Source organism: Paramormyrops kingsleyae, chromosome 18, assembly GCF_048594095.1.
Source record: "Paramormyrops kingsleyae isolate MSU_618 chromosome 18, PKINGS_0.4, whole genome shotgun sequence".
In the NCBI taxonomy this organism is placed as follows: Eukaryota; Metazoa; Chordata; class Actinopteri; order Osteoglossiformes; family Mormyridae; genus Paramormyrops; species Paramormyrops kingsleyae.
In genome coordinates, this window is record NC_132814.1 from 18122010 (window position 1) to 18138720 (window position 16711).

The 16711-nt window shown below is 46.5% G+C and overlaps 1 protein-coding gene across 6 annotated transcripts in view; it reads right to left on the bottom strand.

Moving 5' to 3' along the window:
* The window catches only part of igsf9bb (immunoglobulin superfamily, member 9Bb), a 110018-nt gene that overhangs the window by 44313 nt on the left and 48994 nt on the right, over positions 1-16711 (bottom strand). For all 6 annotated transcript variants that reach the window (XM_023813567.2, XM_023813566.2, XM_023813568.2 and 3 more), the window contains exons 4-5: positions 8234-8385; positions 1669-1786 (exon numbers count right to left, since the gene is read on the bottom strand). In XM_023813567.2, the coding sequence (XP_023669335.1) occupies positions 1669-1786; positions 8234-8385 (270 nt within the window). The remainder of the gene's footprint in view (positions 1-1668; positions 1787-8233; positions 8386-16711) is intronic.

Sequence of the window (16711 nt, forward strand, 5' to 3'; positions counted from 1 at the left end):
GCCTCACTGTGGACCCGCTGTAGCCAATGGAAGGGCAGTATTTCCCTCATTTGGGAGTGTTATTTACCCTGAGGTAAGTTAATCACCCATTTTTTTGAAAAACAGCCATGAACTGTGCAAGGTGACCATTAGCTGGAGCCTCGCAACTGAGCTTGTTATCTGTACAGCGGCATGATCAATTCCCGAAGAGTCAGACTGCATTTAAAAAAAGGGTTAATAGTGGGTATGTGTAGGTAGGTAAGTCAGCATAATATATTGGCTGCTAGGAAGATACTACTCTGGTGCAACAAGCCTATGTAAATGCACCAGCTTTAACAAACATGCACCAATCAAACACAAATACAGCATTCAATAAATCCAAAACAATGTAGCAAAGATAATACAAAAAATATATAATGTATATAATGGTACAAAAAAAACAATAACCAGAAAACTGAAGAGTAAATTTTGTTTTAAAAAAAATGTCTATGGACTTGGAAATTTAACGAAAGTACTTCAGTGGATTACATGAGGACAGAGGGGGTTTTGTTTCCCAATTCTGTAGCATATGATGATGAAGTCTGGCAATCTCAAATACAACAAAAAACGGACAGAGTGAATTTTGGGAATTTCCTCTTTCCTCTCTATCCGGAGTCAAGTCACCAGGGGCAGGAAGCATGGCAGAGGAAGGAGACCCAAAAATGTGTCTCTGTGAGCTAACACCATAGTGCTCCAGGAAAGGATGGGCATGAGTGTTTATAACTGGAGTGAGCTTTGCACTCATCCTTTCTTCTGCCGTCGTCCCTAGATGTTTAGGGACAGCGCAGACCCTCAGAAGCAAGAACAACTTTTTCTCAACAGTTATAGTCAACTTATTGTATATGTATATCATATATATTATATTGAATGAATGTTATTATTCACCATTCTGTTACTTGTTAACATTCGTATTAATGATTATATGTTGTTTATGTCTGAAGGATGGTAAGCAAGCAAAAATTTCATTCTTTCTTGCACTTGTACAAATGACAATAAAGTTTTCAACTATTGAATCTTTTGACCCTTTTGAATGCTTGGGGGGGTCAACCAAAGGGAAAGACAGGGGCTGGTTTATTGTTTCTGGGGCCCCACTCAAAAAGTCACTCGCCCACCCCAAATGTTCTGAAAATTAAATCAATTGCTAACAAGTAGAGTTAGAAGATGCTAGCTAGCTAGCTGGTTATCAGAACATGCTGCTTCAGCATCTCCTAAATAAGGAACGTGTCTAATTAATATTAAGTGTAGTGCCTGTTTGTGGCCAACAGGGGCCCCCAGCAAGTGTATGGTGTAAGTGATGGTAAACACTGTCTCTGCAGATGGACATAGCCCCCAGACAGACCTCTCATTCACGTTTCTGCCCCAAGCTTGCAAATCCGTTAGCTACGGTTGTTGCGGGCTGCCCTGTCACTCTCAACATGTGTCATCTCCCTCCAACGCGACCGACCCCTGACGTCCGTACCCACAGCTGCTAGGGAAGATCCGCGTCCCCCACCCCAAGGGGAGATCCTGACTGGTGACCCGGCCCACCTCACTCTCCAAACCGCTACCCTACCCCCAGGCTCCGGCACGGCTTGTCAGCGGCCCAGTCAGTTAGCACCAACCCATAAACAATGACCGAACAAGCATGTAGAGACTACCGGGGCAAGTCACCTTGGACAAGCAGACGTGTGGTGTGGACGGCCTCTCCCTGCACGCTGTAGGCCCGGCACGTGTAGGCTCCTCGGTCCTCCCGGTTGACCGACAGCACCGTCAGGCTCCCATCGCTCACCTGTGGACCAAATAATACAAAATAAAACCATGAAAAACAGAAATGTCAGTCAAGGTCATTAAGACATCCATATGCCTTAACAATGTTGACGTTAGTTTAACGTACGTATACGTCAAAGCAGGTGTGCATGAATATTCACTCTAAACATTCTTCAGAAGAATTAGCCTTCCCCTACTCTAAATACTAACATTTTGAAACTGAAATATCCTTCATGTAGCAGGAGAAAGGCTTGCAAATGACTACCGTCCCCGCAGACAGATGTGCCGCAGAGCTCTACAGACAGACAGATGTGCCGCAGAGCCCTACAGACAGACAGATGTGCCGCAGAGCTCTACAGACAGACAGATGTGCCGCAGAGCTCTGCAGACAGACAGATGTGCCGCAGCGCTCTACAGACAGACAGATGTCCTTCCAGATTAAACCCTGGCTGGTCAAAGCTCTGATACGTCGCAAGCAAGCAAACATTTCATTGTACTTGCACTTTTGAATTGTTAACCCTTTTGAATGCATGGGGGGGGGGGGGGGGTAGTAGCTGGTTAGTAGAACATGCTGCTTCAGCATCTCTTAATTAAGGAACATGTCTAATTTATATTTAGTGTAGTGCCTGTTTATGGCTACATCAATATGGGCCAACCGAGGGTCTCTGGGTGTTGCAAGTGTCCAGCTGACATCACAGCCAACCAGATACATGTGACAGCCAGAGATGGCCAATCGTGATTGGAGCTGGGTGCCGATTTTAAGCCTGCCAGCCAGTATTATCAGATTTCAGGGGCTAGGGGTTTGACGGCAGGAACAACAGGCCATTGTCTTTCTGTGCTGGACAGAATGATGCGGTATCAAACGGCAGCGTCCATCAAAGGGCTGTCCAACATCTTCCCGCATAACAATCCCTTCATTGATGACATTATACTGTACGGCGAATATCCCAGCCACTAAGCATTCCAGCTCTCAAGAGTCGCTAAGGATGACCTCAGAGAAGGGAGATGGCGGAAAAGTTAAGAGGGCAGCCAACAGAGATTCAACCAGCCTTTCTGCCACATGCTGCTCCGCGTGTTTACGCGTAAGGAACAAAGACGCCCTTGGGGCAAAAGGGCGATTGTTTACTTTGTGTTTTATACCCCAAAGCAATGCAGCTGGACATTTGCCCAAGTCCCCAACTGAGTCTCCCCTCCAGGGTCGTTCGCCCTGATAACCATGTGCCCGAACATCAGACCTGTAACGGGTTTGTCATCTTGGAACGTGAAATGACAGCACCCCAAGCACCCCGATCAAAAGCGGAGAACAGCGTTGCATTCCACAGGACCATAGCCAAAGATTCATTTTGGAGAGGGGTGTGTCCCCCTTGGTACTTTTCACCGGACAGGAGCCTGAAGCAAATTTCGAGGGGGAGGTTCAAATTTATGAGTTTAGTAACTGGCTGAGTGTCTGATAGGTACGGGGCGGCGGGGGTTGAGGTTGTTCCCGAGAAGCTCGTCTTACGCCGTCGGGGAGGATGGCGCTGGTAGACAGGTGGTAATCGGCCTGGGGGGAGCACAGAGCAGCTGCTCGCCAGCACTGCATTTTAAGCTGACGGGCGGCTGACATCCATTTAAATAATTGATTCCATTTCCGCAGCTCATCTTTCCAGTTACGGCGAGCCAGGTATGTGTAACAGCGCAGGAACCATGATCCATGGCTGTCCGGTGTGAGAGAAAAATCCAAATGTAATACCCAAATGTAACTCAAAAGTAGTAAATGTTATGTTATGTATAATCTCCTAGCAATAGAAGAATGCACTAGGCCAGTAGAAACCATGTGTTCAAGGTCGGATGATAGCATTAGGCCCTAGTCAAGAAATGGCGAGCACTGAAATACCGGAACAAACCATATATGGAAACACACAGTAGAACGCAGGGATAAAAAGAACTGTAAGAAGAGGCTCGGGGGAGAACTCCTGAGGTATCTCCCCGGGCCCGTGCTGTAAGATACCACAATAAACTGAAGGTTGAAAAGACGCTGTCCTGAGTCCTACATCGCGAAATTTCCACAACACTGGTTTTCCTGTCCTGCAAGACCCTGTTTGTATCATCAGTGAGTTACACCTCCTTAACTGGCAGGAAGAGTATTATTAGCTCAAACTGTACTTCCGAAAAACAAACCAACGGGGTTTTGCTTTCTGAGCTGCCACAAAAGTAAACTGCTTGTAATGAAAAGAAGCATGACAACGGTTTTGAGACCACGGCGATCTAGCAATTCAGCCAAACCGACTGAGGACTATGTGGTATTTTCCAAAGGTGTAACCACGGCAGGGGGGGGGGGCTTTTGTTGTTTAAATAATTCAGTCTTGCTTGGAGCGGGGATGGGTTGCTCACAGGCAAACGAATGTCCCAGCTTGATGAGATGGACATCGGGCAGTAAGGAAGATCCCAAAAAGCTTTCAGGCTATAAAAACGGCACATTAGCACCAGGGGTGTATACAGGGGGTGGGGCCAGGTCCCCCTAAAAGCTGATTGGCCCCCAGGGTCAAAACATATCATTAGCTAGTGATAAGGTTAGCCCTTCTTTATGAATCATTGGTCATCTAATGCCCCCCACCTTAAGAAACAAATACTAGAATCACCCCTGATGTGCACAAATTGGTCCTCCGATTGATTGGCCGCTTGACACATCCCCTTGGAGTGCCCTACGCGGTATTATCGATAGACTCCCCATCCCCCCGACACTCCCACCCACAGACCCAACACTACTGTGCCCCTCCACCTCTCTGTGCCCCTCTCCCTTGCATGTGTGCGGTCCAGTGACATATGAGTGGTAATAATCTCAAGAAAGGCACTTTGGGTTGAGCAACAGTAAGCAACAGTAAAATGGGGCGTAGCATGGGCTCAATTCCTGAATGCCGCGGTGGGGGGCATTTATCCGGTGTAGTGACAGCAGATTATCACAGATTCCATAAAACAGTGGTGCTACAAGTGAGGACGAGGCGGCTGTTCGGGCAGCAGGGTGAGCTTAACGGCATAAAGGAAAAAAAAACACCGTAAACCTTTCAGCTTTGTCGGGCGGCCGGACTTTATTGGGCCTTGTAAATAGCCAGCAACGCAGCCTCGTCGATATCCCCCCGCCCCCCACCCGCGCGTACGACCAAATGAGCCTGCTCGGGAACCCGTGCCCAGACTGCTACCACAAGCACGGTGGGGGAGAAAACAGATACATGAGAAAAAAAAAACCAAGGCGGAAAGAGCACATGATTTGGTGAATCGATAACGGAGATGTGCAATGGGTAATTGAGCTGTCACTCTCCGGAAACAGAGCGCATCATCCTGCGGAAATTACCGATGGGCATGGCCCGTTTACGAAGAGCACACCCGCATTACTGATGGGCGTGGCCAGTTTATGAAGAGCACACTGGCATTACCGATGGGCATGGCCCGTTTACGAAGAGCACACCCGCATTACTGATGGGCGTGGCCAGTTTACGAAGAGCGCACTGGCATTACTGATGGGCGTGGCCAGTTTACGAAGAGCGCACTGGCATTACCGATGGGCATGGCCCGTTTACGAAGAGCACACCCGCATTACTGATGGGCGTGGCCAGTTTACGAAGAGCGCATTACTGATGGGCATGGCCCATTTACGAAGAGCACACCCGCATTACCGATGGGCATGGCCCGTTTACGAAGAGCACACCCGCATTACCGATGGGCATGGCCCGTTTACAAAGAGCACACCCGCATTACTGATGGGCGTGGCCAGTTTATGAAGAGCACACTGGCATTACCGATGGGCATGGCCCGTTTACGAAGAGCACACCCGCATTACTGATGGGCGTGGCCAGTTTACGAAGAGCACACCCGCATTACCGATGGGCATGGCCCGTTTACGAAGAGCACACCCGCATTACTGATGGGCGTGGCCAGTTTATGAAGAGCACACTGGCATTACCGATGGGCATGGCCAGTTTACGAAGAGCACACCCGCATCACTGATGGGCGTGGCCAGTTTACGAAGCGCACACCCGCATTACTGATGGGTATGGTCCGTTTACGAACTGCCGTTTTCCCACTGTGTCCTCCTGCAACCCCCAACCCCCCCTGCTAAAGGGCTGCCCCATCCTTCCCGGTGATGTCAGTGGCCTTCCTCGCTCATCCTTTAACCTCGTTTGCCAGGAAGGGGCTGGGGGGGTAACGGATCAAGCGGCAAGCCTGCTTCCCCATGGCTCACTAACGAGCCCCCCGCTCCAAAACTTCCACACGGGCCACTTCCCGCCTTTAATTGCAGTGGTTCTGACCCGACGCCATACCCCCGTGTCCAATTTCTACCGAAGAAACACAACGACAAGCACATCCCGCCCACGTCTAATTAACAAGTGATAAATGATTCGCTGCAGAGTCGATCTTAAAGATGCCTTGCAAAAAAAAAAAAAAAGAAAAAATGTACTGGTTCAGCACTGGGAAGAGATCAATCAAAGAAACGGGCAGATCACCACAGTCCAGCAATTATTTAGATGTGCGCTAGAGAAAAAAATGTTAATTTAATCAATACATGTGAAAGTTTTCAGATTAAGCCAGGGAAGCTAGAATTGGCTGAATCATCTCTACATTCTGTCACGGAAAAAGCCCCCACACTGGGAGCCAGTGACCGCAGTGCGAGGATTACACTAACCAGGCAAATTATAAAGTCAAGTGGATACATATTTACTCATACATACCTGCTAATCTGTAGCCTGCCCAAAGCATCGGGAGATTCGCAGACAGAATCATAACTGTTATTTGCAATAAAAGTTTCCTAGGTATCCGTTTTATTATTTTAGTTGTGTAATTTCCCAGCTTTTACAGGATATAGATTGCTGTTGGGCTTGCGATCTGCATGGCTAGCAGTGTTGTCATTAATAACTGCAGTCTTTTCAGTTATGCAAATCACTTTTCTATGCTAATCACTTTAGATTGACATAATAATAATAATAATAATTATATATACATACAGTGGCAAGAAAAAGTATGTGAACCATGGTTTTCTGCATTAATTTGTCATAAAATGGCATCTGATCTTCATCTAAGTCAAAGGTATTGACAAATATAATGTGGATATAATAATATCACAAACAAATTCTGATCTTTCACTCCACCTTTTGGAGTGGCCAAGTCAGAGCCCAGACCCCAACCCAGTAGAGATGCTATGGAGCCGTACACATGAGACGTCCAAAGAATATGACAGAGCTGAAGCAGTTCTGCCAGGAAGAATGGGCCAGAATTCCTCTTAAACAGTCTGCAGGGGGGGGGGTCAACTATTTAGTAATTCCAAAGGTTCACTTACTTACTTACTTACTCACTCTCAATAAAGACAGGAAAGATCTGATTATTTTTTGACAAATTAATGCAGAAAACCATGAAATTCCAAAAGGTTCACATACTTTTACTTGCCTGTATATGTGCGTGTGCATGTGTATATATTCTGTGACCACAGTCAGGATATATAGTTAGAAGATGGATAATAATAATGATAATAATAATAGTAATAATATTAATAGTCTTCTTTTGTTGAAATGTGAGTAGATTATACATCTCAGATAATAACAAAAAGGAGATTGATGAACATCTTGGTGTTGACTCATGGTGACCTTGTGAGGGGGGGGCAGGGCGGGGCGGGGTAAGTACACTGCAACGACACAGAGGAACAGGAGCTTCGCAGACTGGCACAGCAGGAACGGCATCTGTAGCTAAGTACACGGTCATGTGGGGGTGGGCAGGGGGGGGGGCGCGTCTCCTTTCCTGCATGCGTCAGTTGTGTGCTTGCAGTCATGCGGCCCTGATGTGTGAGTGCTTGCGTGTTGGATATGGGGGGGGGGTGTCTCCTCTAAAGCTACTCAGTTCAAAGGAGCCTCAGATCCACAAAGTGTCTACACCTCAGACAAGACGCGAGAAACAGAAAACCCGACTTAAACACACCTTCCCCGCTCTTCTCTGACAATTCCCTCCGGAGTCTTCCGGAGGACGATCCCAGCTGCGGCGGAGCCTGCCGCCTCTTGCGGCGTTACCTACGGGTGCGTTTGCATTTCCCCCCACCCCCCAGAACCCCAAGGATCCACAAACGAGTGGATTAACACCTCACACAGCCCCAACTACCTCTCCGAAACACCGGCTTCCGTTGTTTCCTGGCAACCAACACGTGCGATTAAGTGAATGATGCTACACTGCGACGCTGTGCACTCAGGGCTATCCCCCAAGCATTAAAAACACACACACTTGCTAATGTGTGTGAAACACATCTAATCTATGCATTACAGTTAATTAGCGAGTGACCTTTAAAGCATCCTGATCCCCGGGAATGCCTCTACGCGACTGCAAGGCTAAGAGCGTCCGGGGAACACGGTGCGTGAAAGTCAGGATCTGTGAACATTTAGTCACATGGGGCTGGATTCAAGACTATAGAATATTTACAGAGGGATGTACAGATCAGTGACGGCAGACCTACCTTGTATTTCTGACTCTCAGTGAGGAGCTCGCCCTCTCTTAGCCAGCTGACCACAGGCTTGGGGTTCCCGAAGGCAGTGCAGGTTAGGGTGATGCTGCCGTCTTCCTTGGCCTCCACATATTGCGGGGGCGTGTCCGTGAAAGTGGGCGGAGCTGTGGAAATCGGGAGACAGGGAATACAGGAAGAAGTTCAGGCATGTATCTCCTTCAGGATAAATGGGGGGAGGCCTTTTGGTGGATGCCCCCCCCCCCCCATAAAATTTGGTCAATGGCGGCTTTCCACAACGTGCCATATATCTGACACTGTTCTTCACAGCCGTGGTTTGTTTTTCCGTAATCATCCATTTGTCCACTCGCACACTCGTGTTGCTGGATCAGTGTGCAGAACAAAGAGCTGTACCAGTTTGAGATGAGTGCTGGGCCGATTCTATGATTAATTTTATGAGGGGGGGTGGCATCAGACAAGCCATAATTTGTATCTGTACCAGGAACACCCCCATTATCCCCGCCCCAATGCACAAAAACCTTGTGTCCTCTTCCATAATGCATGGAATTGCAGCAGAACCAATTCTAAAATTTTATATCGTGGGCAGCAAAAGGATACCTATAACTGAAGCAAAAGGGCTAACCTTATTAATATCCAATGATATGTTTCAAATTAGCGAGTGACAGGGCAGGGGGCATTCCAAGGGCCAATCAGCTTTCAGCTTGGGCCAGTACCCCTAAGGCCACGCCCCTGGACAAGCCAGCCTGTTGTAGTGACGTGTGCATGACCTAGCAAAAAGCCCTGTCCACCAACTGACGAAGCTGGTCAAGATTTCAGATATTTAGAAACTGCTCTAAATAGCTCAGCCGTGCTGATACGTGGCAGGAATTCTGAACACGCAAAAACGGACACTGCTGTAGTTCGTTTGGTTGCTTACATTCAAGGTTTCTGTTTTAGCTGAGAAGCACATCTTTTCTGTCTGATTCTGTCTCATAAAAGGCTAAAGGTTGTTGTTCATCCCATGGTCAGTGACGCTTGACCCCACAGGGGGTCACACTAGCTGTTCCCTGAACTGTAACACGTGTCACACTAAAGAAGGTTAAAAAAACAGACCAATCATTTCCTTATTAGGGTCTCTACAGTATCAATGCTTCATAACTGAGAGAAATACCACCATCTGGAATTTCCCAAGGTACCCCGCTGTCGTCTCCGCTCTGTGGCTAAACAGTTGGACAATTCGCCGGATTACTGGCAGAAATGCAGCATGATGTTGTGTCTTTAATGCTGCAGTCAGTGAAGTCTGGAGGGAAAAAGAATATAGTATCCCATCTTTGTGTTGAAATATTATGTTTACGATCGACAGACATCATGACAGAAGACGGCACCACACACACACACACACAGAAACACACACACACACACACACAGATTTGTAATTATATATTTGTGGGGACTTTCCATTCATTTCTATTGGGAAAAATCTAATCACAACATGGCAACCGTAACCCATACCCAGCCCTAACCTTAACCATAAGTAATCAAAGACGAAACGAGACTTTTGGCATTTTTACTTTTTGATTGTAGTCACAGATCTTTGTGGGGACCCAAAAACTGGTCCCCACAACGTCAAAAAAAAAATCAGGTTTTTATCACATTGTGGGAGACATTTGGTCCCCACAAAGTAAAATAAACCTAATCCACACGCATACACGCACATACTGCACCTTGACCTGTTTATGGTCAGCATGCCAGAAGGTGGTGAGGAATCCGGTTGACATTTTTCTCCTACAGCAAAAGTACATGGCAGACACTGTTGAAAACCACTGTATTGTAACATTTCTTGCTCACTTTAATCCGTTATACAAACGCACACAAATGATTATACTGTTATTTTACCACGCTGCAATGATCAATATATGATAGAACACAAGAGATAACGAGGTAACAACAGAATAAGTGGAAAGGCTACGAAAGCGTGCAGCTCTGTAGTCATGTGCAGAAACTGATATTTTTATGGCACGATGCATTTCTTTATTTTCTGATATTTTTAGTTAGTTTAGTGTACATTCGAATATAATAGTGATATTACTTATCATTATCAATGTAAAATTTTTATGCTGTTATGACATGTTACAATTGTACTGGTTACTTGAATGCTGGAGACGAGAGCTTTTACCGAACATCAAACTCCGCGGTTTTGTATCTCCTCCTCCATTGTCTTGTGGCTTTTATTCGCTTTTCAGTTTTATTATTGTTTTCCGTTACTGTTGTTTGACAGTCAGTCACACTGTTGTTTGAGTTTTTGTTATTCGTTCTGAGGCAATTATGATGGGAAGAGTCCTGTATATAAACAAACTGTAATTAGCTGAATCGAACATTACATCATCAATATAAGATGGTATAATTCTTCTGTTGAATCCACCCTGATTATAATTAGTCCCGTGTCGTCATGCAGTAGCACTGACGAAGTCCGCGCTGTATAATATTGTATGGTAAATATATCTATAGCTGTTAAATTAGCACTTAAGCACATTTGAATATTTCAATTTCACCCAAGTTTTAAGAGGGGGAAACGGTTTCATCGTCAAGAACGGCGTGATTTATTACTCCAGGTTAACAGAAATAAATAAAAAAAAACTGTCACAGTGCTGTTTAATTACGACAGCTTTCCGCGGCAAACCGTAAAAACGCGAGCGGGGAGGATTTACAGCTGCGCTTGGAGAGAAGTTATTACCTGCCCCTCCAATTAAGGTTTGTCTTTAGCAGCTCACCAAAGGGCGCGTTCCCCCACCTCGCGGAAGGCCGCTATTAGCATAATCATCGCTCGCGCTCTCGTTTCCACGCCAACGCTCGTTTATATTCCACATCTAAATTAAATAAACAGAAAGTGATGGAGCCATTAATGAAGTCACACATGATGGCGCCTGACTGCATATTCACAGAGCTGCTCCTAGACGCGCGTGAGCGTGGGGGGGGGGGGGGGGGGGTTGGTGACTTTGTAACAGTAGTTTGCCCCAACATGGGCTTTAATCAAACCCCGGAGCACACCTGCAAAAATATGGATACCTCTATCTAGCAGTAATGAAGAGGGACATCGATACACTCTGTCAAAAGCATGCAAATGAACTATACACAAATGTATGCAGATAATTATTCTGTCTCGCCAGCAAATAACAGATTTCTTCCTTCTTACCCCATGGCATCCATCTGCAACCGCCCCCCCCCCCAAGCTCAATACCAACCCAAAAGCATGCAAGTCAGTACCTCTTCCGGTGGTTTGTGGGGACATTATTGGCCACCATTGCAAATTCATTTCCTAGAAAGCTAACTGAACTAATTTTCATTCTGACCAGCCTGATGGCCAGCTCAGTGTCCATGCTGTCATATTCGCCCAATCGCATTGTATTGTGCACTGTAAATACCTCACTAATACTCCACTACTCTGTTGTCCATTTGCGTCCTTATCCCCATTACTCATTCTTGCTGCACTGTTTAGTCCTGCACTATCTTGTCTTTTACTGCTCTTCTTTACTTCCTTCTATGAAGGAAGGGGATTCTATTCCATGGTGCGACCATTTGCATATCTTTGTTTAAGCTGAGTGGCCAAAGCGGTGATAGAGAATCAATTTAACTCAATTTAATTCAGTGTACTTTTATATAGCGCCTTTCACAAAAGAGTTGCCTCAAGACACTTGAGAAGAGTGTGTGGCGATCCATTATTACACTGTTTATACGCAATGGTGCATGGAACAGGGAAAAAGGTGGGAGGGAGAGAAGGAGTGCCAGAAGACAGTGGAGGAGAGGAACCAAAAACGCCCAAGTAGGGGAAAAAAAAAAAACCTCAAAGGTTCAAACTCAGCTGATTGGCTAACCCCCTCTGGCATGCTAACATTATAGCAAACAGACCAAAAAGGGGCGAGGGCTAAACTGTGCTCTTAGTTGGAGTCCGTCAGTCTCGGGTGAACCCTGCAGTTTTACCATTTTAGGTTGGGATTTTAGGTTAAATTAATGGCTCTTTGTCTTAATGGGACTTAGACCTTTGTATATCATCCTAAACTCACCTGAAATGAAATACCGCACGACCATTGATAATATTCAATACTCATAACAAAAATCCCATGGCAGCAGACAGCAGTTCTCAGGTTGCATCTGGGAAATATTGCCAGATTTCTCAGATAGCATGACAGAAATGATTTTGCTTGTACCAGACATCTATAATTCAAAGATGTCAATAGTCGGGGGTCATCATAGCATCAAGACCCGACCCCAGTAACATTTAAGTAGGCCGACGGGCTGTAAGTGCACAGCGAGTGAAAACCACAGCTGTCGAGCGAGAGGGTTTGCTCATTTTTCAATCTGGCTCCACGCACCCATTTTTCATTCCAGGTTTTCAAATGCATCACCCACAGAGGTGTCACTTCGTTTGACTTATATCCATGCCAGAAACCACAGCGCCGAAAATGATATATAGGACTCTGAAAGTGGGGAGTGGGGGAAAACATTTTTTACGGACCAACGTCCAGAAGGCCGAGTGGTGCTACCTCGATAGAATGAGGAAGCAAACGCAAAAGAGCGATGTGGTTAGACTGGGAATGGGCACGTGTGGGCATCACGGGCTGCTGTAACAAGGGCTTTTGTGGGGGTTTGTGGGGATTTGCCATAGATAGCCGGCAGAGACAATGAAACAAAGCTTTATTTGTCATTTGCACAAGTATGACCACAGGTATATTAGAATGCTTCTTTTCACATACCATATATGCAGCTCTGGAAAAAAATTAAGAGACCACAGAAAATTTTCAGTTTCACTCACTTCTCAGTCTATGAGTCCGTGTAAAATTATGAACTGTCCTAGCAGTGCACTTCACACCCATAATATTTCCCATTCCTTTCGAAGGTCACTTGAGGTCATCCTCTGTTTTATGAGACACTGTCTAGTAAGTTGACAGTCATCTCTGGCATTACAATGTCGCTTCCACCCTTTACCTGGCTGGTTTCTGGTTGTTCCCAGTGCCTCCTGCTTCACATTGATTCTACACCTGCTTATCTTAGTGTACTGTCAAAAGGCAGGGAATAACCCAGGACGGGGCACCAACCCATTGCAGGGCACACTCACACCTACAACCAACCGGGCAACTCATAATCTCAGCATGTCTTTGGACTGTGGGGGGGTAACCAGAGGCAACGTCATGATGACACGGGGGAGGGGGGACATGTAAACTGGACATGTGCAGACACAGGGCAGAGACTCAAACCCTAGCAGTGATAATAACTTCACTACCGGAACTTATTGCAGTAGCATTCAATAAAAATTATGTATCATACTACACTTATTTTAATGAATGGAAATGTATCAGCAATTCTCAGTTCAATACATATCCGTCGCCAACTCCAACCACGCCCCCCTGCTTTTAAAGACTAAAACTAAATATATCCACCGCACCTCGAGTCAGCTCCCTCCCCGCCTCTCACAAACACTTACGGATCAATGCGGCATGCAAATGAAAGCCTGCCTTCATCGCTCTGCCCGTCTTCCTTTCTGTGTGGCTGGCTGCGCCAAAGAAAGATTACCGCTAATGAACGGCAGACAAAAAGAGATAAAAGAGCGAAGGGGGTTCGTTAAGGGAGACGATAAACTGAATATATTTCTGTAATGGATCATTTCGATGTTTAAACTGTAATTTGTGATCTGAAACGACTTCGAAGCTGTTTAGCATGTTGAAGGAAACGAATAAGACAATCATGCATAAAAGACCTTTTTCTTTTTAAAGCAAAAAGCCGGTGATTTTATGTGTCTTGTGAAATGTTTTCAGAGGTTTGCTTTCCAACACTGCAAAATGCCCTTTATGTGAATGCAAGAGCTGGGTGTGGTGGAGTACTAACAGTAACTCCGCAAAGAAAAGGGTACCTGCTCGAACTCCAGGTGGGATGGTGCTGTTGGACCCTTGGGGGGGAGCCTGCAAATCTCAGCACCCGGAGGTCTGTCTAAATGTGGCACGTGCAGGACCGCGAAGATGCACTAATCTCTTTGGATGAAGGCGTCCAAGAAACAGATGTGAGGTAATCTGACTGAATACAAAGAGTCTGCCTGACAGGCTTTTGAAGGCGGAGCCGGAGTATAATTCCCCCCCCCCCCCTGCTTGGTCCCGAACAGAGGATCCTTTACCGCCACAGGCCGGACAGCTGCAATGCCGGCTTCCTACCCCCACACCAACGGCGGTGGTTGGTGGATAAAAGGGTGAGTGATCATGATCCAATTCAGGGACGAGCGGGATACTGGGCCACCGGTAGGTTCTGGGGTCCAAGCTGCACCTGTGCCCAAAAGGGTCTTTCTCGGGTCTGAATGCTCATATTCATCCACATCGCATCGCTTTCTGCAGCCGTCCTGTTCTCTCAATCTCTCTCTTCCTTTCCTCCTTTCATCGCCATTCCTCCGACAAACCCGCTTAAAGACAGACTGTAAATCAATACTTGTCTCCTTCCTGAGCCAGCCCATGTGGTTGTGTGGGGTTGGTGGGTTAGGAGGCTGTGTTTGTGACATGAAGTTTGTTGGTTCAAATCCCAGTGACTTAACTGCTGAGTCAAGGGAGCCAACCAGAATGGTACCACAAAACCAACACATTACAAAACAAAAACTACAAGTCATATAAAGCTAACAGTTTAGGGCATATTAGTCTTGTAATTACCCGTCCCTAAGGAACTCTCCCATTCATCCCAGGTCACATGGTCATAAGTCACATGCTCAAGGTAGTGTGGCCAAATTGTCTAAGGTGTTGGATTAAGGATCCAGTCTCTTTGGGGGGGTGTGGGTTTGAATCCCACCATTGCCAGCAGTTTTGGGGCAGAGTGTTTCTCCATGGACTAAGACACTGTGCTTGTGATCATCGTAGGGCCCACGAGCAAGGCCCTTAACCCCCAGTCACTCCAGGGATTGTCTTAACCTGCTTTCTCAAGAGAAAATGTACGTCACTTGGGACAAAAGCGCGTGCTAAAATATAAATCTGGGAAATCCCAAACACACATTTACAAATCATGCCTATAGTACAGTCAGTAGCATTTTCTCATACGCAGACACAGCCGCACGTGATTAGACATGCTCTCTCTCTCTCTCTCTCTCTCTCTCTCATTGAGAGCCGAACCTGGTCATCGTGCGAGTGACATAATCCGTGCATTAGCCGGTGACACAGTCGGCGGGTTTGCACCGACCGGGGGCGGCATGGAAAGAGGTGAGCTAAAATAAGGGTCTGTGGCGGCAACGGTGGTGGGGGTTGCAGCTGTGCCTAGATCGAGCACAGGTGGGATCTCAGTCCCGGAACGAAGACGTGATTATGTCGCGATCCACTGCCTCAGTGGGAACCGGGAAGGATGAGGCGGGCTGGGTCTGGGCATTCTGATCGACCCGCTAAAGCCCTCATTCTGACTAATACATACATGAGCGTCACTCTCCAAACAGATGTTAGCATGGCTGCTAACTCTGGTGCTAACGGCACACTGCTACCTCCCTGCTAATTATAACATCCCTCCAAGGCGTCGTCACCAGATTCCTGTTATTTACTCCAAGCTAGTAACCATTCGCACAGATGGACTGCAGCTGCGCCACAACTTTCAACCAAAACCGTGACACCGGGTTAATTGGTCCGGCAGTTAAATCCCTCCTGTTCTGGGATCTATACGTACTATAATCTATGATCCGAGTCGATGTATGAGGTTTGTGCGGCGATATGTAACCGATTCAGCACTGTGGGAATAGGATTTCCAGACATAAAAAATGAAAATTACCCTAGGATAGCAACGCTTTCTTCGCAGAACTCCAGCCTCAGACTTAATGACACTTCAGACCCAGAACATAGATGTCTGGTCCCAAATAATGATGGGTCTTCATTTGGAGGCAGAAAGCATAATTAAATGCATCTGAACACAGCTACATATGTTTGTGCTCGAAACAACTCAGACCCTATGATTGAGGGACCATCAAATGCTGTTCAAATGCATTAACTGTCCTTGTTTATAGTCTGTGCTGAGAGAACGGGACACAGCAGTGAGACAGAAAGAAAAAAAAGCAAAACACCAAATCTGACTAGAAGGTTTTGCCTGGTGCTGGCAAATTTTATTTATCTATTTATTTGGTTATTTATTTATTTTAAACATTTGTTTCTTTATTTATTTGTTTGTTCATTTTTGGGGGGGAATCTGGTGAAATGTAACAAAGCGCAAAACAGAAGGATGTGATTTGTCCCACTGTGCAGGCCTACCTGGAAAAATAGCCCAATCCCAGAATGGCAAGAGGGGGGAGGGGCCCGGGGGCCACTGCATCACGGCAGTACCGGAGCTGAGAGCATACATGCTGCCATCTGAGACTCCAGGCCCCACATCTCCTATCACTGTTAAGAAAGCTCTGTGGGCAGCACGACAGAATGTGATGCCCTCTCTGATTCATGCCGGGGGGGGGATTGAGGTCCAGCCACACCGGCGTTCTCCTCGGTCGCCTAAATAGCT